We start from the raw sequence: 21,480 nt of genomic DNA on the forward strand, positions 1-21,480 counted from the left end.
ATAAACTCTGAGGCGCAGTGAGCAGACTGCAGCAGTGGGGTTGGAGGTGGAGGTAGCCAAGGAGCAGACGTGAAAGAAGGGGATAGACGGAGTTTGTTTTGGATGGGGCGACAAGCAGGGGAAGAGCGGCGGAGTTCGTGACTGAGGGACCAGTAGCGCTCTGCAGCTGGACGGAACCGCCACGGTGAGTTTGTGCGTAAAGGGGTTTCTTATCATTGAATGTCCGGATTTAAAAGTATTACACACATTCAAACGATTGTAATGGTGTCCGGGCAACACTTAAACAGGCCGGAACGGTTGATACCCGATGCTCAGGTATTTAGTCCTGCATTTTGTTTTGCGTCAAAAAGGAAAGCATCGTCTTTTAATAACGAACTTTAGTATTTTTTTGTAATAAGCACTTAACTTGAACAAATGTAACCTGATATCTACACAAATCATATTCAGATTTTTTGTAATGATCGTAGTTTAGGCTAAATCAGTGTCTCGGGGCTGTACAGTGCCTGCTATGTCGCACTGCCCGGTGGACAGGCGTGTATTTTCAGGGGAAACGCATTTTGGCACAGCCGCGGCAGAGAAAGACACTGCGCCTTTGTGCACGGCCGGTGCGGCTGCTCCTCCGCGGTTTGGACCTGTTGATCCCGGGGGAACGAAGACAAACAGCCTGAACTGAGGAAATTCCTTCCTCTCTAGTTTCTGGGCCTCTTTCTGTTCAGGTGGCTGCTCGAAAAAAATATGGCGTGAATAAATATGAAACTAGCAGTTTAATTCTTTTTAAACGTGTGGTACAGCTTCGTTTCCCTGCTGCTTGAGATGACACCAAGTATTTTCAACCTTTTATACCAATCTTATCATTGACTTCAAGTGCACATAGCAAATAAGTTCATGAATATGCCGTTTGTGTTGTGCGATCAATGGTTTCTTTGAGGTCACAGTTTTAACAGAAAAAATTAGCCATAGCATACTGCACGTGTCCACATTTCCAGAGTCCAAACTGTAGAGTGTGGCGCTCTGAAGCTTTTCATGTCCGTTCCTGTGGATCAGCACTGTTGATCCAACATGGGAATGTGGTTTTAAGGCATTCCAGTGAAGACTACGGCAGACCAATCTGACCAAATGGCATTAATCCCCAAAAGTGCAGAAGGATTTTTTTAAACTACCTTCAGCTTTGGAAAGGGAAAAATAACTGAATGACACACAGCTTTTTCTTACGGTGTCCGAATTCAGTGATAATAACATTTTTTAAAAACTTCCTCTGAGAACGACATTCCTTATGATTCTAACCAAGGACAGTTTCCAACCTTTTTGCAGGTTAAAAGACTTATTCTTGGTTTAATGAGAATCTATTACAATGACATCTCTTGCATCAATAACACGTTGATGCAAATCTGTCAATAAAAATGTGTTTAAAGTAGCAAGTGTAAAAAACAAAACAAAATACCTCTAAAAGAAGTTGCCCCTGTAACTGATATATTACTACATTAATACATTTTTTTATCCAAATGCATATAAATTAATGTTGAAGCTGCCAACATGAACAGAAAACTGGAAAGCTGTATGCATGAATAAATTTTCTATTACGGTACATCGCCGCTAAAAATAAAAAAAACGAATCAGCGGTAATTTGTTGGCGTACGTGCACCTTAAACATTTAGCATTGCAGTTTGACATGTTATGTGGCCAAACTAAAAGAGTGAATCAGGGTTTTCCCTACAGATGGACCTTCCCGTTACCTTTTGGATTCTGCTGATCAGCTCGCTGGTCCTCTGCGTCCCTGCAGTCCAAGCAGCAAAATGCCCACAGGAGTGTTTCTGCGACCAAATCCAACTCACTGTGACCTGTGTCAACAAGAACCTGACCCAGGTTCCTCCTGCTGTTGATGAGGTATCTATAAACATATACACTTACTGGTCAGTTTGTTAGGTACACCTTGCTAGCACCAGGTCGTATCCGCTCAGATTCAACAAGGTCCTAAAACATTCCTCACAGATTTTGGTTCATATTAGGATGATAGCATCACACAGCTGCTGCACATTTGTCTGCTGCACATCTAAGAAGTCTAGATGGAAATGATTAGCAACAATACTCAGGTAAGCTGTGGTGTTTAAACAATCCACAAAAATGGGGCTGTTTAAACAATTCTCTGTTGAACAGGTGTTTATTTCCAGGGAAATACAAATTTTAATACCCCTGTTAAAGAATGATAAGGCTTCGGCTAAACTTCCAAAGCTGTGGTACCTTTTAAATACTTATTATTATCCTCTAATATATAATCTATTTTCCTCATAGATAACAGTGAAACTGGACCTTCGAGGTAATGACATACAGGAACTCCCCACTGGGGCTTTCATGCACACCCCCTACCTGACTCACCTGTCGCTGCAGCGCTGTAACATCCACAAGGTGAAGGAGGGGGCGTTCCGTGGCCTCGGTCGCCTGGTCTTCCTCAACCTTGCCAACAACAACATTGAGATCCTCTACCAGGTATTCTTAGACTTAAACCACATATATCCCATGATCATTTTCAGTGGTTTTTAAAAACTAAAATTAACTTCAAGAAGTCTACCCAACCATTCTCAGTGCAGTCCTTTGTTTTTTTATGATTCTAGGAGTCATTTGACGGTCTGTCCTCACTAAAGCAGCTTATTATTGACCGTAATCGTGTGGAAGAGATCCAGCCTGGAGCGTTCTCTCAGCTGGGCTCCCTCAACCTGCTCTCCCTCTCACACAATCAGCTGGTTTACATCCCTAATATGGCATTCCAGGTACTCACACTAAACCGTGTGTACAAAATACTTCGAAATGGAAAATTTCAAATATTTTACAGAGATACACGTCTTGTTGGAGCCTTAAATAAAATGCCAGCTTCCTTTGCTTTCAGGGCCTGCAGAATATCAAGTGGCTTCGTCTTAGTTACAACTTTCTAAACTACCTGGATACTGAAGCCTTTGCCGGACTGTTCACACTAACTCGTCTCAGCCTGGATCACAACGAGTTACAGTTTTTCCCCACTGAGACCATGACCAGGTGAAGTGAGAGGCACCATCGCTCAGCATTGGAGCTAAACAGGAATCTCACACTGGATGTAAATCTAGAGAAAAACTAAAATCCAATGTGACAATTATGACATCATAATTAACAGCAAAGTACAGGCCCGCTGGTTGCTTTACACGTACTAGAGAAAAAGCTTAAGAAAGCTTCTTCTGGCATTCTCGACTTCTGAAGCTGAAAAAATGTCACATCTCTTTCTTTTTTAATCATTGATTACGAATAATTAAAAGAGTCCAATTTGTATCACTTAAAAAAATAGAGATTAGAATTGGCAAGGTCTCCAAAGACTCCACCCCACACTTTGAAAACCACTGTCAAAGACTGTACATTAAAGATGGACATAGCCACTGTGAATCACAGTGGGCTTCAACATTTGATATTTTAGGCATTGCAACGTAGGTTTGTTTCTACTGGATGTGATGATCAATAGGTTGAACTGACTGAAAAACGTAGGACACCGCATGAGTTGTCAGTCACAAGGTGGCCACACCCTAAAGCAATGGATCCCATTCTTTATCCAATGTTCCCCGATAGTCTTGTCAGAGTCAAAAAAGCGCTTTCCTTCACTCTTCAACAGATTCTGTGTTCGTGAGTTCTAATGAACTCCCATTCCTTGATTTGTGTTAGCTAACTGTTTCAGTTGTACATAACAATTAACTTACTTCTTTTAAAATGGTAAGCTAATAGTTATGCACCGCCTTGAGCGGACATTCTTGGACCCGCCTCCAAATTGTAACTTTTAGGGCCTTTTTGGGAAACGTTCCCTGAAGGTTACTGTTTGTTAGGTTTAAGCTTTGGATCAATAAAGTAGTCAATTCCTTTGCTTTAGATAACAAGTTCAACTGATTACCTGTTATGTTTTTGCTGTTCTGTTAATGACATCATGTTTACAGAACGTTAAGCTGCTTATCCATACCAGTAGCCATTAATTTATCAGTTACTTTTACTAAGTTATTTTAATTTGTTTGTTTTGTTTTGTTTCTTTAACTGTTTGACCATTATGTATAAATTAATATTATCTTCTGCAGTGCAGACCGTTGACTCATTAGGAAAGCGTTTTTAGGGAGAGATATGTAGAGTCTCCCCCTGCTGGCCATTACAAAGGATGCAGATTTAAGGTTGTTAGGCCTCAAAGGTGAAGCCTAGTGGGTTCACTCTTCAGTATAACAGCGTCTATCCATCATTTATGTGCTATCTATTAACATTTATAAGTTAAGCTGGTTGATATTGCAATTTAAGTTTTTTTTTAATTAGGCTCTCCTATTTCTAGATAGAGAAGAAAATAGAAAATCCCTAGGTTTTAAATAAAGTGATGAGTTGTGTGATATTAATCAGTAGAAAGAACAAAAGGGATTCCATGTTTTGTCAAATCCCTCTCTCACAGACAGTATAGTCCCTTGTCTGACCAAACTTCAACACAATGGACAGAAAGTCATTTGTTAAACTCAGACACCTGATGTCTGTGTTGACAAAGAGTAATAAGAGTAATAATCATTGTTCTTATTCCTGCCTTGTTCTTTTCTGCATCCAGGCTGCCTGAGGTGACTCGTCTCGATCTCAGCTACAACCCCATGACGTACCTGGGGGAGGAGGCTGTGTCCATGCCCAAGCTGACCCACCTCTTCCTGGACCACATGTCCCTGCAGGACCTGGTGAACACAGCTGTTTCAAAATCCCCCAACCTCATCCACCTGGACATCAGCAATAACCAGCTGCGTGTCATCCAGCCCTTCGCCGAAGGCTCGCCAAAGCTGTCCCGTCTAAACCTGGCCGGAAATCCAATCCTCTGCAACTGTTACCTGCGTCCACTCAGGTACGGCGGGTTTTTGTTGCTCTTGTCCTGACAGCTTCAGGAAACCTCAGGGAAGTGATCAGCACTTTGTTCTTCTTTTCTTTTTTCCCCCCTATTCTGCAGAGAGTGGGCTATCTATAACAAAGTGAAGCTGATGGGAACTTGTGGAGGGCCATCCCATCTTTCAGGTGACAGCCTGGATGCTGTCCACCCTTCTGAGCTGAGATGCCAGAGTCAGGAAGACATCATAAAAGAGGAAGAAGCAGCCAGGATCATGCCACGACCCACTGAAGAACCGAACAAGGTCAAGTGTCCTGCCAACTGTGTCTGTGAGGTGAGTGTCACTACTTTTTTGTATATTTATATTTCATTTAATGCCTACCATATTTTCCAAGCTGACTTTAACCTCTTTACCTGCATTTGCCAATGATAGTAGGATGTAGTTGAACACATTGAGAAATATGCTGGATTCTTGCTTAGGTTAGAAAATCAATGCCACCTTTAAGTCTGTAAAACTAGCGTTTGATTTGCCTTTTTCCCCCATGTTTGTGTTTTTAATCTACCAGTTAACAGCCCTCAAGTTCATTGATTGAAAAAGGGCTTTTTGCAGGAGGTCTCCTCTCTCCATGAACTCACTCTGCAGGTGGGGGAGATATACAGTGCAAAAGTATTCGGCCTCCTTGAACTTTTCCACATTTTGTCACATTACAGCCACAAACATGAATCAGTTTTATTGGAATTCCACGTGAAAGACCAACACAAAGTGGTGAACACGTGAGAAGTGGAACGAAAATCATACATGATTCCAAACATTTTTTACAAATAAATAACTGAAAAGTGGGGTGTGCGTAATTATTCAGCCCCCTGAGTCAATACTTTGTAGAACCACCTTTTGCTGCAATTACAGCTGCCAGTCTTTTAGGGTATGTCTCTACCAGCTTTGCACATCTAGAGACTGAAATCTTTGCCCATTCTTCTTTGCAAAACAGCTCCAGCTCAGTCAGATTAGATGGACAGTGTTTGTGAACAGCAGTTTTCAGATCTTTTTATGTTTAGGGTTGTTGTCCTGCTGGAAGGTGAACCTCCGCCCCAGTCTCAAGTCTTTTGCAGAATCCAAGAGGTTTTCTTCCAAGATCGCCCTGTATTTGGCTCCATCTATCTTCCCATCAACTCTGACCAGCTTCCCTGTCCCTGCTGAAGAGAAGCACCCCCAGAGCATGATGCTGCCACCACCATATTTGACAGTGGGGATGGTGTGTTCAGAGTGATGTGCAGTGTTAGTTTTCTGCCACACATAGCGTTTTGCATTTTGGCCAAAAAGTTCCATTTTGGTCTCATCTGACCAGAGCACCTTCTTCCACATGTTTGCTGTGTCCCCCACATGGCTTGTGGCAAACTGCAAACGGGACTTCTTCTGGTTTTCTGTTAACAATGGCTTTCTTCTTGCCACTCTTCCATAAAGACCAACTTTGTGCAGTGCACCACTAATAGTTGTCCTATGGACAGATTCCCCCACCTGAGCTGTAGATCTCTGCAGCTCGTCCAGAGTCACCATGGGCCTCTTGGCTGCATTTCTGATCAGCGCTCTCCTTGTTCGGCCTGTGAGTTTAGGTGGACGGCCTTGTCTTTGTAGGTTTACAGTTGTGCCATACTCCTTCCATTTCTGAATGATGGCTTGAACAGTGCTCCGTGGGATGTTCAAGGCTTGGGAAATCTTTTTGTAGCCTAAGCCTGCTTTAAATTTCTCACTAACTTTATCCCTGACCTGTCTGGTGTGTTCTTTGTCCTTCACGGGTGCTCACACACACAAACTACACCCTTTTTGGCTCCTACCTCAAATCACACTGTGCACGGTCGATCTTATGTGCTGCACAATAATATTCAATATTTAGTATTTACTGTTATTTACTGTTAGTTTATCGCGATGATGTTGTTTATTATATTGCTCTCTTTTTTTTTTGCTTGTTTTCTCTTTTTTCTTTCTCAACAGGTGATCCAGGTGATTGAAATATGTATTTTTTTGTCTGTTTGTTTTGTTGGTTTTTGTTTTTTGCCCTTTATCACCGTTCCTCTTCCCCTACCTCTCTTTCTTTCTCCCTTTTCTTTCCCCCAATCATGTTTGCTTCGTGTGTAGCAAGTGAAAATAAAATAAAATTTTACTTTGGCTATTAATTTAAGCTAAGATGGTTCTTTGGTGGCTGAAGCTTCAAATTTAACACACATCAGAATGAATCGGTCCTTCTAACTCTTAAGAGTTTCGTATTTGATCAGGAGTAAAGAAACAACACTTTTAAAATCCAAGTTACTGTTCTGATTGTAGTTAATCTTTTTATATTAATTTAAGAAGCTGGACAGTTTCATACAAACACACTTTCATAGCGTCAGGAGAGGGACGTGCAAGGTTGAAGTGCTGGTGAGCTCTAAATTTCCTTTACCTACCTGTCTACAGGCAGAGACACACCACTCTTCATGTGAGAACCGTGGTCACACTAAAGTGCCTCGCGGTTTCTCTGCCAGCACACGTCTCCTGGACCTGCGTGGCAACAACTTCCACTACATTCCCAGCAACAGCTTCCCCGGTGTCACCCAGGTTGTGTCCTTGCACCTGCAGCGCTGCAAAATTGTGGATGTAGAGGGAAGGGCTTTCAATGGGATGAAGGGACTGATATACCTGTACCTGTCTGAGAATGAGCTTACCTCCCTGAGCCCAGATGCCTTCAAAGGTCTTTCACTGGCAACGCTACATTTAGAGTAGATGGTCAGACAAGATCCAAACTCACTTGCTTTTTTTCTTTAAGGTCTCCCTAAGCTGACTTACCTCCATTTGGAAAAGAACCGCTTTACCAGTTTCCCCAAAGGTGTCTTCAAACTGGTGCCCAGTCTGCTTGCACTTCATCTGGAGAACAACTCCATCACTAAGCTGGAGCCAGGTATCATGATGGGGGCTGAGGGTTTGAGAGCTCTCTATCTCACCGGGAATGCCATTGTGCATGTGTCGCCCAGGGCTCTTTACCAGGCAAATGACTTGGACATGCTTCACCTGGGAGGGAATAAGCTCAAGGAGGTGCCCACTGAGGCACTGAGCAAGGCTGGGAATCTCCGAGACCTCAGGCTGTCCAGAAATTCAATTCGTTGGATCGGATCGAATGCTTTCAAACCTCTGGGGAGGTCACTTAAAGAGCTGTACCTCAATAACATGGGACTGGAGAAGGTGAGCGGGCTTTGTGCACTCTACAAACGTTTTCATATGTAATGTAGATTTTTTTCAAACCGATGTGATTGCTTTTGCTGCAGATGTCGCAGAGCGCCCTGGCAGGACTGGGTCCTGGGTTGAGGAGTCTTTTCTTGGAGGGCAACCAGCTGGAGGAGGTCCCTGACTTCCACCCACTCACCGCTTTGGAGGTCATCAATCTCGCTGACAATCCTCTAATGTGTGACTGCCCCCTACTGCCACTGCGCATGTAAGACAGCTGCAAGTCAATAATGTAGTTAAATAGGACTGGGGTTTGGACGGTGAGAGATTCTAGTATGCGAAAATGTGTGAATGTTGGTCATTATGGGAACAAAACCATTTCCAAAGACGCATCTTTGTCTGTTAAGATTAGCTTTAAGGTTCACATATTATACCGTTTGGCTCAATAACATTAAATAACTAACAATAGTAACTAATTTGGATCTTTTCTTTTTATCTAGGTGGATTGAGAAAGTTAACCTGAAGGTGCGAGCCACCTGTGCCAATCCACCTGAATTGCGGGGTCGGAGGGTCAAGGATGTCCACGGGTTCAAAGCCTGTCCTGGTGGAGAGAGTCTTCCCTCTGCACCTGCTGTCACCTCAAAGCCAGCAAAGGCCCCCAAGGCAACCAAACCCAAACCGATGCACCTCAGCGGCCATCGGCAGGTCAAGATGCTCAAGGTCAAATCCAAAATTCGAGGGAGTCCAAACACAAAACAGGGTGCAGCAAAGAAAGCTGCTGAAAGCACAAAGAGACGCAGCATGCCCTGAAACTCCCGCCTTTCGGCGTTGCATCCATTCTGGCGTTCTGTGCTGATGTTTTAAAGTCAGGGCTTCAATGCAAACATCAGCACAGCGCAGAACCAAAGTTTTGAGGTTAAACACTGAACTGAACGGTCCCAGCTGCACTAATCATTCTTGCTGTCTTAGCACAATGTTGAACAACAGTATAAATTCTTTGTACGGTTGGATTAGTAAGCTATATCATGTTGGGCTTTAACTTTTATCACCTTAAAAGTGCTACAGTCAGGTATTTGCACAGTACTAGTAGTTTTGCCACAGTACATTTTCAATCAAGCAATTAAGATTTAAACTTTGATTTAAGGAGTTTATGTTAAAATTGTAAAAATTAACTGGACAAACTAACATCATTTTTAATATAAGGATTGTTTTTAGTACTTGGATGAATATATGTAGCATTTGGCTGATTCTGAACAGAGTATGGGCCTGTATACTCCACATATCATTCTCCTACTTCTGTCAGTGGTCACGTCATCAATAAACACAAGCGACCGCTGCCTGGTTTCCACTGGCAGCCACGTTCATGCCCATACCATCACACTGCCTCCACCATGTTTGACACAGGATGTATTCTTCAGATCATGAGCTATTTCTCTAATTCTCCATACGCTTCCCTTCCTATCATTCTGGTACAAGTTAATCTGTCATATTATGCATATGCACTCTTCTCCAGCAGTCTAATCCAGGGGTGTCAAACTCCAGGCCTTGAAAGCCGGTGTCCTGCAGGTTTTAGATGTATCCTTGATCCAAGACAGCTGATTCAAATGGCTAAATTACCTCCTCAATGTGTCTTGAAGTTCTCCAGAGGCCTGGTCATGAACTAATTATTTGATTCAGGTGTGTTGACCCAGGGTGAGGTCTAAAACCTGCAGGACATCGGCCCTCGAGGCCTGGAGTTCCCCACCCCTGGTCTAATCTGTTCTTGCTTTTGACAAATTATTTGGACAGCATTTTGTATTTTTATTCGTGAGGATATCTGTTGATGGTAGAAGGATTCTTGGCTAGGTTAGATGTTATGAAGTAGTTTTTCCTAACCAGTGAAAGAATTCTCCAATTCTCCTTCAGGTATCTTTCGGTGTTGCTGAGGTGGCCAGTAAAGACATTGTTTTTAGGAATGTACCCGATTGTTGTTTTGGCCTTTTATATTTAATAGTACATGTATGATGGAAAATAAGAAAAAAAAAAAAGAATAAAGCATTGCTTTACCGAGCCTGCAGTTGAGGGTAGTTAACCTTCACTGTAGGCTCACAACATACTCAAAGTTGAAAATCAAATCACATTTAGATAATATATTTTTAAAAATACTGCAATTGACTGTATATTTACAAAAGGATCTATCTGGATATAAAACATTTAAAAAAAACTTCATTACAACCCAGGAAAACTTTCAGAGTCAAAATCTTTTTGATAAAGTCTTTTTATTTATTTGTTTAATTCTTTTTTCATTGGAGTGATTCAGCTATATTGGTTCTTTTATTCTCTATGATTCATCCATGGTACTGTCGTCTTCTTGGCTCAACTCCTCTTTGTCCATTCTTTCATTTTCACTCTGATCAGTGTTGCTATCACTGGTACACCGGTCTTCAAGTGATGCATCGTCTTCGGCCACGTCTTTAGTTTTACTTTGCTCCGTCTTCTCCTGTTCTACATTATCCAAGCTGCTTTGCCCTCCCTCTTCTTGTTTGATTATGCACACAGAGTCTTGCTGAAAGTTGTCCGGTGGCCTAATGGGGGTCTCCGTTTCCATTTCCTCCACTTTCACCTTCACTGCAACGACTATTAAGACAAGTAAGTCAGCAAAGTTACCAAAATGGGCAACTAGCATGCAAATGAGGAAAAAGTGACTCATTTGAGAATTGTCTCTTACTCTCCTGCTCCTCTGGCTCAGTCTTGGGCTGGATGAGTGGCACTTTTGGAGGAGTGCTTTGAGGACTTTCGGTGTGTTGATCAGCACCGTCTTGAGCTTGGTCCTGTGAAAGCCTCTTTTTTGTGTGCTTCTTTTCTACAAAAAGCAAAGAAAAGGAGATCATTCTCATGTGTCAAGTAAGACATTACCGATACAAGACTACATATACTTTTCTGAATAAAACCTACTCTTTCTCCCGAAAGAAAAGCGCCGGCATTTCTTGTTCCGCACCAGCTGCTTTTCAATTAAGTCAGCTAGAAAACAGAATGAAACACCAGTCACTTTGTTTCACACTCAGAAACATCTATGCATCACTCATCAACCAGTCACTTCTGTCTGTGACAGTTTAAGGCTGGAGCTTAGTGAGTGTAGTGAACTGTTGCTGTATTTATAATCAAAATTGAAGTCTAAATGCGGTTAAAGAGCGCCTTTTACGCTAATTTCCAGATTTTCAGACTATTGTTGTGGTACACCACTAGAGGAGTTAGCGTTATTCATAGCCCAAAATAGCTTTGGCGCAGATGTGTCGAGGATATGTGCTTTCTGTGTGACATCACACAGATCCAAGATGAGAAAAAAACTGAAATGCAGCATTTAGAGGCGTCTCAAGCCAAGCTTTTGGCTCATGGGGATTACCTCATCATACTCTGACCTTATCTATTGAAACCTTGGCCATTAATCCCCTTTAATCAGAACGCCTCGGTACTCCTGCATTAACCCACATCACTTCAGTGCTCTACATGTTGATTCAAAACACAGTGTTACAGTCCGCTGTATTTACCGACTCCAGGAGGTGACTGGAGCTGGTAGCCCATGAGCTCACACCAGCCAACTGGGTAGATGTCTGGAGACTGGTGGTCAACCCACTGGTCAAACTCATCCTCCCAGCCGTCAAAGTGGATGAGGAGAAGGCGGCCGACACAGCGCTTCACGGTGGCGACGCACAGGAGCCGTGGCTCCATCAGGTCCACGGCCTCCAGCTTCATGTTGGGGGAGAAGCCGTGACCTGGGTAGTCCTGAAAGAAGTGTCATATTTATTAGTGTTTTTACATCAATAGATACATTTGAAAAGAAGCCATCCTGTCCTATTAATTCAACTTATAAAACATGTGATGGCAAGGTCATCCTACAACATCTTACAGCATTGAACAGTCTCACGGGCGCAGCTTTTGCTTTGGTCTCCTCCAGGTACTTTTCCCAGGTGAAGGTCTGAGCATCGTAACCTGCCAGGAAATGCATAAAGCGACAGGAAATATATGGTGAAGCATTTCAGCACCAGCAGACAAGTTAACCTGCAAACTAAGAAACAGAAAAAACATACCTGGGGGTACAGTGAGAGGGATATTGTTCTTTTTACAGAAGTTAATTGGAAGAATGGCGTGAGAGGAAGCATGGTAACAAAACCAGTCTGAGCCATTGTTTGATATGGTGCCATCAATGCCCACCATCAGGTACCCATCAAACAGCACCTGGGAAAAAAAGAGGAGTAGAGTCAGAGAGAGGAAAACCAGCAGTAGAGATACGATCTCTACAATCCAGCTGTTAGGTGGAGGAACACACCAACAAGAACCTGCAGCGGGTGGAGAACTGGCTTTTGTAATGCTATGCTGAGCACAACAAGGCTTCAGCAAGAAGTACCAGCTGCAGACCAAGATGAAATCAATTCAAACAGTCCTCTATCAAGGCGCTTTCTATTTTATGGTAAAGACCCTAAAATAATACAGAGAAAACCCCAACTATCAGGAAAGAAGACACGCTGTGGAAGAAAGCAAGATTAATAATTAAATGCAAAGCGCTGTATAAACACAGTGCACGTATGAAGGAGTTAATCCACATGATGAGAGACCCACTAAAGAAGCAGCTGATTATACTGCTGAGTTTACAGAAGATACCCCTGCCATTAGCTCATTTATGAGCTGTTACAGTTACAAGGGCATCTAAATCTCTGGGAAACACCAAACCTAGGTGACAGATGATGAATCACAAACACACATAAACAAAGTCAACAACAGCTACCTCACCTTGTGTACTGTGGCCACACAGATACTTCCCAAGTTGAGCGGGTCAATGGCCTCCAGCTTCATTCCTTCTTCAAAGAAAGTTCCCTCCATGTAGGTGAACCTCAGCTGAGGACAATACATTACATTCATGTGAAACAGTGAAGAGGTAAGGCTTAAACTTGAACTGAAATGAGCATAAGCTTAGTAACGACGATGATTACTTCAGCTATTTTTGAGTTCTGACTCAAACAATCCGCAGCTTTTGGACTTTGGGGGTAAAACATGGAGAAATAAAAAATAAATACATTTAATGAATCCTATGATTTTCTAAACTACACCACAATCAAGTGCAGATTTACTGCTAACCTTATAGTACACTCGACTATGACTTACGTCAGTGTTCATATACTTCCTTACCTTTTTAAAGAGCATGAACGTACTGTCAGAATTGCCCCTCAGACCACTGGAAGACTCCAGATTGTTTGCTATAAAAATAAGAAGGTTTCATATTTTAATCTACAACAAATCTAAGAGGAAAAAGCAAAGTAATCTTCTATCACCAGCACAGTACATGTTACATTTCAGAAAACAGAAATCTTTAAAATCATGTATTTAGTTCAACATCTGTGCAGTTTCATGTCATAAAAACTTTCACTGTGATTACAAATAAAATGATCCACACTGCTAGTGTTACGCTGAGGTCCAGTATCCTTTTCTAAAGTCCGAGTGTGTCTCCAAATATTTCTTTCCCCTTAAAGTTGATTAATCCTGTTTTTACTGCTGACTGCTTGGTTTCCTACATCAAAGTTAATTTCCTTTTGCAAGTTTTTGTTCTGTACCACACATCTTCAGCTCCAGTGGAGAACCCGTTTTCATACTTACCAGGCGCTTTGATGTCATGACCCACTTTTTTGGACCAGCCTATCGGATGCAGGAGGGGACTCCATATGTGACACCAGAAGTCTGAGATGATGTTCTCAGGGGTGTCACTTTGGTCCGCGTACACCAGGCGTACACGGCCACCGATGTTGGAGTCCACGATGGCCACGCGTGTCCGGCTCACGTATTTGGAGTCCACCACCTCCACGCGCATGCCCGTCCTGAAAGAGTTCTTCATGCTTTCTGCAAGCTGGAACAAAGAAAAGCGGGAGGGCGGCAGAGTGACAGAAAGTTGCTGATTATGTGCTTAATTCAGTGACTTCTATTTCATTTAATCCATTACACTCTTTATGACATACAGGGCAATTCATAACATCAGGCAGTACCTTCAGGTAGAAATCAACAGGCAGAGTTTGGGCCCCCACCAACCTCTTCATCAGATACTCCTTCCAGTCTGGGATGTCCTGCTTCAGATCTACAGACACGCAAATCATCAAACAAGAAGAGTCTCTTTGTGGTTTATTCCCCTCTTATTTTTCATATTACATGTTACATAAACATTTTAGTCATAGTGTGTGGTCTCAGGGCTTCATTACACAAAGTTTCAGTGATGAAACTTGGAGAGGCATTCTCCTTTTCTGCTCCATCTCACAGGACTTATAGCTCTCTCAATTAATTTCACTTGCAGACTTTAAAAGAGTACAAATGACCTTGTGAAGTCATCACTGGGAACTTTTTCCTATGACTGTGTACACATTAAAGAATCTTTATTTTTGTTATTTTATTGCTATTTTACTGTTTTTTATTGTTGTAATTTTAATATGTTTGTTAGAAACAGGTCCTTTTTGTAAATGTGACATTGGGACTACCTGTATAAATAAAAAATATAAAAGTATGACATACAAACAACACATTTAACCTGAAACCGTATAAAAGATAAGATCAATTTCTAGTTGTTAACAACAGAAAATGACACATTTGTCACTTTTTATTACTTTAGATTTTTAGGATGTTTTCTGCTGCTCTTTTACCTCTACTAAGTTTTATATCATCCTCCATTTACATTTCTCTGTCTTTTAACGTCTGTTAAGCTACAGGCAACATGTCTTTCTTCCATTTTATCTGTACTTTATATTTTATTTATCTTTTGATCTGCTAGTAGAAAAGTGCATTACAAAGACTTCTCTTCTTCTTACTGAGAAAATTGCCTTTGTATTTAATTTCCTGCCCATTTGCTGCATCAGTTATTTGTTGTCTTGATTTTGCGATATCACCTTAACTGCAAATCGAACCAGTGAAAATACTCAGACAGAAGCTCTTGTCTGTTAGAGTCATTCATATATTCTCTAATCACAGAGCTGATGATCAGCATTCATTTGTCTGGTCAACGACCACTAGTTCACATTATCACTTCAGATAACTCGCTCACCTGCTCTTATTCTTTTGAGGATTTAAAGAATAAACAAAAACACCTTCACCAAGGTCAACCAATACTGGATGAAGCAGTTGATTTAGGACCAAACAGAGCATAGGCGCCATTTTTAAAAGCAAACTGAATGTGAATCCTAACCTTGTGGGGGTACCAGCAGCTTGCTGGTCATTGCGCACCATCCGATCGGGTTGAGCTCTCCTGAAACGAGGCTGCACCAGAAATCATGGCTGCTGTCATGCTCAAAGCCCTCGTATCTCAACAGGGCTTTGTATCCTGCAGACAAGAAAGGACGAGAGTTACCTGCCAATGTTGCTACTTTACCAAAATATATTTCACTGTGTGGAAGTTAACATCCTGAACTGTTCCAGGCAAAAAATTCTAACTGCTAACCTGGATGAGTTCATGAGACAGATGAGTGAACAACCAAACAGAATCGAGCTCACGCCAAGATCAAACTAATTGGCAGTAATAACTGACCCAACTTAGCCCGTTAATGCAACTTTTACAAATAGCATATCACATTTGGATGCATCTGACGCACCAGTGTCAGATGTTTTCTGCAGACACCGGCTGTTTCATCAGAGGAGAACAGCTATGTTAGACAAATACAGATACAAACACCATTTGTTGAGGCACTTTTCACTCTGGTACAAACCATATTGATACCAATTTATTCCCGGTCTTTGGTACAAATCTGTAGACAAAACTAAACTTCAATGGTCACTGAGACTTAAAATCTGCATGAATAGATTCACTAGTCTGATCTGTTTGGCAGCTTTACCCCAACATGCCTCAACAAAGCCTGGTTCATCACGTGTTCTCTTAGCTTGCACAAAATTTCATAACATTAAGGGTTCATTTACGATCAATTCTCATTGGAGCAGAGCTCCGAACAAATGCTACAGTGATTTAAATTATAGATTCAGTCATCTGAGCAAAAAGGTAAGCTGCTATCACAGCGTTAAACCTGAAATGTGCGCTATATGAGTGCAACAACATAAGCGGTTCACACATTTACTGCTGTAAAGAAGATGATGATCTCTCGGGTCAGTGCAACATTTGGTATTACAAAAATCTACCAAAAGATTTCTTTTTAAGATTTTTAAGTGCTCCAGATATCGTCTCCAGTCTCATAACACAATTTCTTCTGGTTATGAATATGCTGCACTTTATATTCAGCACCATGAGAAGTACAGCAAACCAAGTTTTAAGCTTTGCAAGAGGCATTAAGATTTGGGTCTAGCCAAGAGACAAATAAAATTCACTAATGAAAAATAAGAAACTAAATGTAACATTAATATATAAAAATGATTTGTGGTTCATTGGGCTGTTAACTGTTGGCAGAAAGATGCACACACCTGCAATCTGGATAACTGTAGCAATCCAGTAGACTTTACTGGGGAGGATGGCATTCGTGTTCAGCACCTCCACTTTCATCCCCATGGTGATGTCATCCCACTGGGCACAAAGGGGAGCCTGTAGGGGGTGAAGCCAGAAAATTCCTTATGGATCATCTGTGTGAAGCTTTTATATACTACCATCTTATTTTCCAGCATTTTCAAGAGAAACTCAATTTTCTATTGTTTTCTTCTGCTGATGACGGCATGAAAACAGCAATATAATCCTAATAAGCCATTTGAGTTTCCCTTTATTTGATTATTAAGTCAGTTCCCTTAACTGTTAACATCGATGGTAGAACGAGGTTTCCACAAAGGTTAAGAACAATATGTCGCTATGATGATAATATGTATACATTTCTTAGCTGTAAGTCTTTGTAAGAACTGCAGAACAGACTCACGTGTCTGAAGCAGGAGACAGATGCAGCCAGAGACGTTTCTCTCTCCAAGTATGCGGTCCAGTCGAAAGAAGCAACAGCAGCTATGCAATGGAAGGAGACAGAAAATAATTCTCTTTAAGCCACCTTTTTCTGACTGGCTGCCCCTCGTAAACAGAAGGTGGTCGCCAATATTGCATCTTGTGTCGGTTCATTGGCACCAAATTGGAAATCACATGAAATGTGCCGATTGCAGCAGGTTAAACAGGTTGTGTTAAAAAAAATAAAATAAAAAATTATTTCATGCAAACAAGTGTGCTCGGTGACTTTACCATCAACTCCGGTGGCTGCTGGAGGAGCTTTGTTCACTTTATTCAGCACAGTAGCTTTTTTCGTTGGGGGCTTTCCCTAAAGAAGCAAAGAGGGGGAAAAGAAATATTTCTCAGAGCCTCTTATATCCATACAGTTGGCATAAACCGTGAGAGAGCATGGTATAAGTCACAATCAGATAAAAAAAAACAAAAAAAAACCACTCTGCCTACACTATGCCTCTAATGGCACGCAGAGGTGCTGTCTGTCAGCAAAACTATGCAAAGATTAATTTCATGAGGTTTGGACAAGGATGGATCATGAATTCCAATGAATATTGAGATCACCCTTTGTAACTCAAAACTTCGTACAGGCCTTTACAGAGGATCTGCTCTCCAGGTACCCTTCTCTTCGTCAGTATGAAAGTGAAGACAAGGCTATGCAGCAGCTTTTGGTAGGTCAAACCACATTGAATGGGACATAATGGTCATTTCCAGTTCTGTATTTTTTATTCTTTGGCATCACTAGAGTGGTAATTAAAGAATTCCTTATTTATCTTATTCTAGGGCCTTTGCACATTCATTGTCTAAAAAAAACAAAACAACCTCTCTTCTTAACAACAACTGCTTTAAAGCCACTTTTCTCTGATTGGTTGCCCTTTACAAACAGAAGGTTTGAACGATATGTGGGTGTGGCATCTTCTTCTGCAGAGCCAAGAGAAGAAAAACAACGTCCGGAAACGAGGGCCTTAAGCCTGGGCTGAGAGCCCTGGCATGTGGGGTTTCAGTACAAATGTCCTGCCTCACCTGTCTCTGCAGCCATATATTCGTAGGGTGGTCTTCCTCTGAATAGTGGGCATGTGTGAACTGCGCGGGGACGGCGGTGGGCTTGAGAAGCCGGCCCCGGCGGCTCGGTAGGTTCTGCACGTCGTAGTAGTCGTCCGGCTGAAAATGCTTCTGGCACACGAAGAGTTTGCCGAGGACGTAACGGGGGGTCCTTGGGTCCATGTTCAGGGTAAAGAGCCATTGTCTCAGCTTCTCCTGGTCGCTAAGTGGAAACCGATGAAAGACGATGTTTGGCCTTTTTATGGTTAAGCAGGTCTCGACGCAACACTTGTGAACCATTTCAGTTTTTAGGAAACAGAGAGGTCTGTACCGAGTTAGGAAAGACGGACACAGGCTCACACGTCCCCGCAGAGGTATTTAAGTCCAGCGCGGTCTTCTTCTTCTTCTACTTGTTATTTTTCTGCAGCGCTCACAGGTAAACAGCCTTTTTTGCAAATACTGCCACCTTGTGTTCAATATTACTAACTATGGTGAAATAAATTTGCTGAAAAATGCCTTAAAATTACATTTAATACTTTGCAGGCATCTACTCAGGTCTGTAAAGATGTACAAGATATTTCTGAATGGTTTTTATTTCGCTTTGAGTTTTTGTTTTTCACTTTAGTTTCAGTTAGCTTCCAGAGTGCTACCGCGGTCAGCACTGGGTCTTTTGGGTCACTGTCATGCTGGCAAACCCATCTTCAGTGTTCTGTCTGAGAGAAGGAGGTTCACATCCAAGACCTTACGGTACATGCCCCCATCCATTGCTGACTCAATGCAGTGAAGTCGCCCTGTATTCCTTGCAGAAAACCAGGCCCAAAGCACAACAAATCCACTTCAGTGCTTGACTGCGGGGATGGTGTGACCATTCATTTCTTTGGAAATTCAGCAGGGGATCAGATAATCTATCTAGATAACTATAGCGCCAAAATCCCAAATAAAAAAATAAACATTTCATACTTTCAGCTTTTAAAATGAGTGAATTTTTTGCAATTGATTTCAGTAATTTTCAATAATTCATAGATTTGTGACATTGAAAGTAGCGTGCTGAAGCCGTTCATGGATTCACTACAGGATTTCAGATAATCCCACACCTGTCTGAGCTGCTGAGCAACACACTCACGAATGGAAAAACTAGTACATCTCTTTGCCCAATCCGGTGACACTGACTGTGTCAAACTCCCAAAATGGATTATTGAATAAGGCTTGGCAGCTAATTCAAACTGCCCTTCTGGTGGTCCCCAGTGTTCAAAAATACATAAATAAATACATTAGAAAAAGTCAAACTCTTTCTGACCTGCAGACGTGCTAGAATGGATGACTTCTTAGAGTTTGATGAATAAGAACGAGAGCAGGATGTACTGCAGAAGCGCTTAGTCTTTGAATAGAAGTTGTTGATATTCCCGGTTGTTCCACACATCTCACAAACCACTGTGAAAAAAAAGCAATCAAAAAAGTTTTTGTTTAATGTAAAACATTATGAACATTGTTAATAGTGCAGGTGCACCTCACCTGGTCGCTCGTTTAGCACCTTTAACCCTCCTCCTGTCAGATGTCGTTCTTTACCTCTTTCATTAGCATCCTCACGCTCTTTGGGTGCCATTTCATTGTATCCAGCCTATGAAGGAAAAAAAACAAACATCCCACCTGTAAACAGTAGGTGTAAGCCCCCCCAACAGTCCAAAATAATTGCTACTCACACTAATGGTTTGCTCTCTTGGTTCAGCTGAAATGGTCCTGTGTTGGATAGAAGGCAGGCAGCTACCGCAGCCCGCGCCATTGCAGGAAGGACAGTGCGGACGGACAAACACTGTAGGAGCAGCTCCCGGCCTCAGCTTCAGAGGCCCCGCTGCCAGTCTGGGTTCAAAGTACTCCTTGCCAAAATGCTCATTGCAAAGGTAAGAATTGGGTGTGGCAACCCACTGCATGCGGGTGCGCTGGACCTGCTTCTCCCATTTCCGAAACTCTTCAGGGTCCTTGGGGAATTTAAACAGGGTTACGCCATCTTCGGTAGTTTTTCCACATCCATAAGCCACGCAGTGGTAAGGCATCATCGGAGCTTACACCATGAGCGCCTTTCATGGATCCTTTCTTCTTCTCAGTTGTGCTGTTTTGTTCTCTGAGCTGTGCAAAGAAAAGAAATAATTGTATCTTCCAACCGGCAGTTGGCTTTCTAATTTTCACACACAACCATCTCTAGGGTTTACGAGAATGGTCCAAACAAGACGAAATATCCAGTGAGCAGCAGTTCTCTAGGTAAAAATTCTTCTCTGACCCCAGGGGTCAAAGAAAAATTCCCAGAGTGCTATAACCTGGAAATTTTGCAACCAAGGTATGCTGATCATCGCTAAGATGGCACAACCTACCTAAATATTGCTGCTGACCATTTCCACCCCACTGAACAAAGTTTACACATCCTTTGGTCACTGCTTCCAGCAGGATTACAAACCATGTCACAAAACTCAAATCACCTTAAACTGGTTTCTTGAACATGACAATGGGTTCACTGTACTCAAATGGCCTCCGTAATCACAAACCTGCAGTAACTCATGTCAATATGGACCAAAATCTCTGATAAATGTTTCCAGCATTATGAAGAATAAAGGCACTTCTGAAGGCAAAAGAGGGTCCAACCCACTACTAGCAAGGTGTACCTAACAAAGTGGCCGGAGAGTGTGTATTGGCTCTATTTGCCTCATTATAATATTCTCTACATTGAAAAACCTACATTAAAATGACAGGAAGCTTCGCACTTTATTTTATCTGTAATGTCGACATAATGTTTAACAAACACAAGACAGTGAAACATGACAAACAGAAGTTTGTCTTGAAAAGGCGGCCCTTTCGTCATCGTTATTATTATTTCTAATATCGCCGTTAAAGCACAGTTACAGCTGACTGCTTCATAAGTTGAGTCAAAACGTAAACAATGTAACTACTGTACACCAAAGCTAAGTGATAACAATGCTAAAAGTACTTGTGTGCAGTTATGAAGCTGCACTTTGCTCGTCATGACTTCAAACGTGTACTTACAGGAGGTTAGTGACTGCTGGCACTCAGTAAAATGTCTCTTAGGTGTACAAACTGATTTTGGTATCAAATGTTAATGTATCTTCATAGCTGCCCAGTACTGTAAAGTGGTCGCTCATATTTAGCGTCATCTACTTACGCGTGTGCAAGGAATTCTGGGAGTTGATGTTTTTACGACAATTGGAAAAAAGTCGCTCTCCTAGTCACAAATAAGTCATTTTACAGGCATTCAGGTGTTTGCTGGAAAAAAATAGCCTTCTGTCGGTCTATGAAAAAGAAGTTTGCGGACACCTTGCTATTCAATTATTATTAATCTTAGGCCTTTGCACAGTGTAGAAAAATAAATAAACATAACCAATAATGAGGCAAAATATACAAACAAATATTAAGTAAAATATGTTTTGTAATTTAGATTACTTAAAGCAACCGCTGCTGGGGTCAGCACTGACA

At 41.8% G+C, this 21,480-nt stretch overlaps 2 protein-coding genes across 5 annotated transcripts; one reads left to right on the forward strand and one right to left on the reverse strand.

The window, feature by feature from the left end:
- Positions 1–13: 13 nt before the first annotated feature.
- Positions 14–10,137, forward strand: LOC308390619 (chondroadherin-like protein). Its single transcript, XM_080872813.1, has 11 exons — positions 14–184; positions 1,717–1,884; positions 2,290–2,484; positions 2,610–2,765; positions 2,882–3,027; positions 4,583–4,864; positions 4,967–5,177; positions 7,293–7,566; positions 7,642–8,054; positions 8,138–8,304; positions 8,537–10,137. Exons 2-11 carry the CDS (start codon positions 1,717–1,719, stop codon positions 8,844–8,846), a joined length of 2,322 nt encoding a protein of 773 aa, XP_080728939.1. The 5' UTR covers positions 14–184; the 3' UTR covers positions 8,847–10,137.
- A 135-nt stretch (positions 10,138–10,272) lies between these two features.
- l3mbtl2 (L3MBTL histone methyl-lysine binding protein 2) lies at positions 10,273–21,168 on the reverse strand. Of its 4 annotated transcripts, none has more exons than XM_080872810.1 (18): positions 21,034–21,168; positions 19,701–20,124; positions 19,567–19,618; positions 19,298–19,431; positions 17,200–17,275; positions 16,892–16,971; positions 16,452–16,569; positions 15,232–15,366; positions 14,048–14,136; positions 13,665–13,911; positions 13,200–13,267; positions 12,804–12,908; positions 12,104–12,251; positions 11,923–12,005; positions 11,564–11,798; positions 10,971–11,036; positions 10,744–10,878; positions 10,273–10,652 (listed from the first exon to the last, which is right to left on the reverse strand). In XM_080872810.1, the coding sequence occupies exons 2-18, from the start codon at positions 20,052–20,054 to the stop codon at positions 10,357–10,359; spliced, it is 2,421 nt and encodes an 806-aa protein (XP_080728936.1). In that variant the 5' UTR covers positions 20,055–20,124; positions 21,034–21,168; the 3' UTR covers positions 10,273–10,356. The 4 variants fall into 4 exon arrangements, with proteins under 4 accessions (XP_080728936.1, XP_080728935.1, XP_080728937.1 ...); XM_080872809.1 differs by having other exon boundaries at positions 19,513–19,618; XM_080872811.1 differs by lacking the exon at positions 10,971–11,036 and having other exon boundaries at positions 19,513–19,618.
- Between the last annotated feature and the right edge of the window lie 312 nt (positions 21,169–21,480).

This window comes from Rhamphochromis sp. 'chilingali' (assembly GCF_963969265.1).
Source record: "Rhamphochromis sp. 'chilingali' genome assembly, chromosome: 22".
NCBI classification, from domain to species: Eukaryota; Metazoa; Chordata; class Actinopteri; order Cichliformes; family Cichlidae; genus Rhamphochromis; species Rhamphochromis sp. 'chilingali'.

Bases quoted from the DNA above. Each gene is read 5' to 3' on its own strand.
- LOC308390619 (XM_080872813.1), top strand. From the start codon at position 1,717: ATGGACCTTCCCGTTACCTTTTGGATTCTGCTGATCAGCTCGCTGGTC. The intron at 5,178-7,292 runs GTGAGTGTCACT...ACCTGTCTACAG, and splicing joins CTGCCAACTGTGTCTGTGAG to GCAGAGACACACCACTCTTC. The intron at 8,055-8,137 runs GTGAGCGGGCTT...CTTTTGCTGCAG, and splicing joins ATAACATGGGACTGGAGAAG to ATGTCGCAGAGCGCCCTGGC.
- l3mbtl2 (XM_080872809.1), bottom strand. From the start codon at position 20,054: ATGATGCCTTACCACTGCGTGGCTTATGGATGTGGAAAAACTACCGAA. The intron at 19,432-19,512 runs GTGAGGTGCACC...TTTTTTTCACAG, and splicing joins GGTGCTAAACGAGCGACCAG to TGGTTTGTGAGATGTGTGGA. The intron at 16,570-16,891 runs GTGAGTCTGTTC...CACCCCCTACAG, and splicing joins CTGTCTCCTGCTTCAGACAC to GCTCCCCTTTGTGCCCAGTG.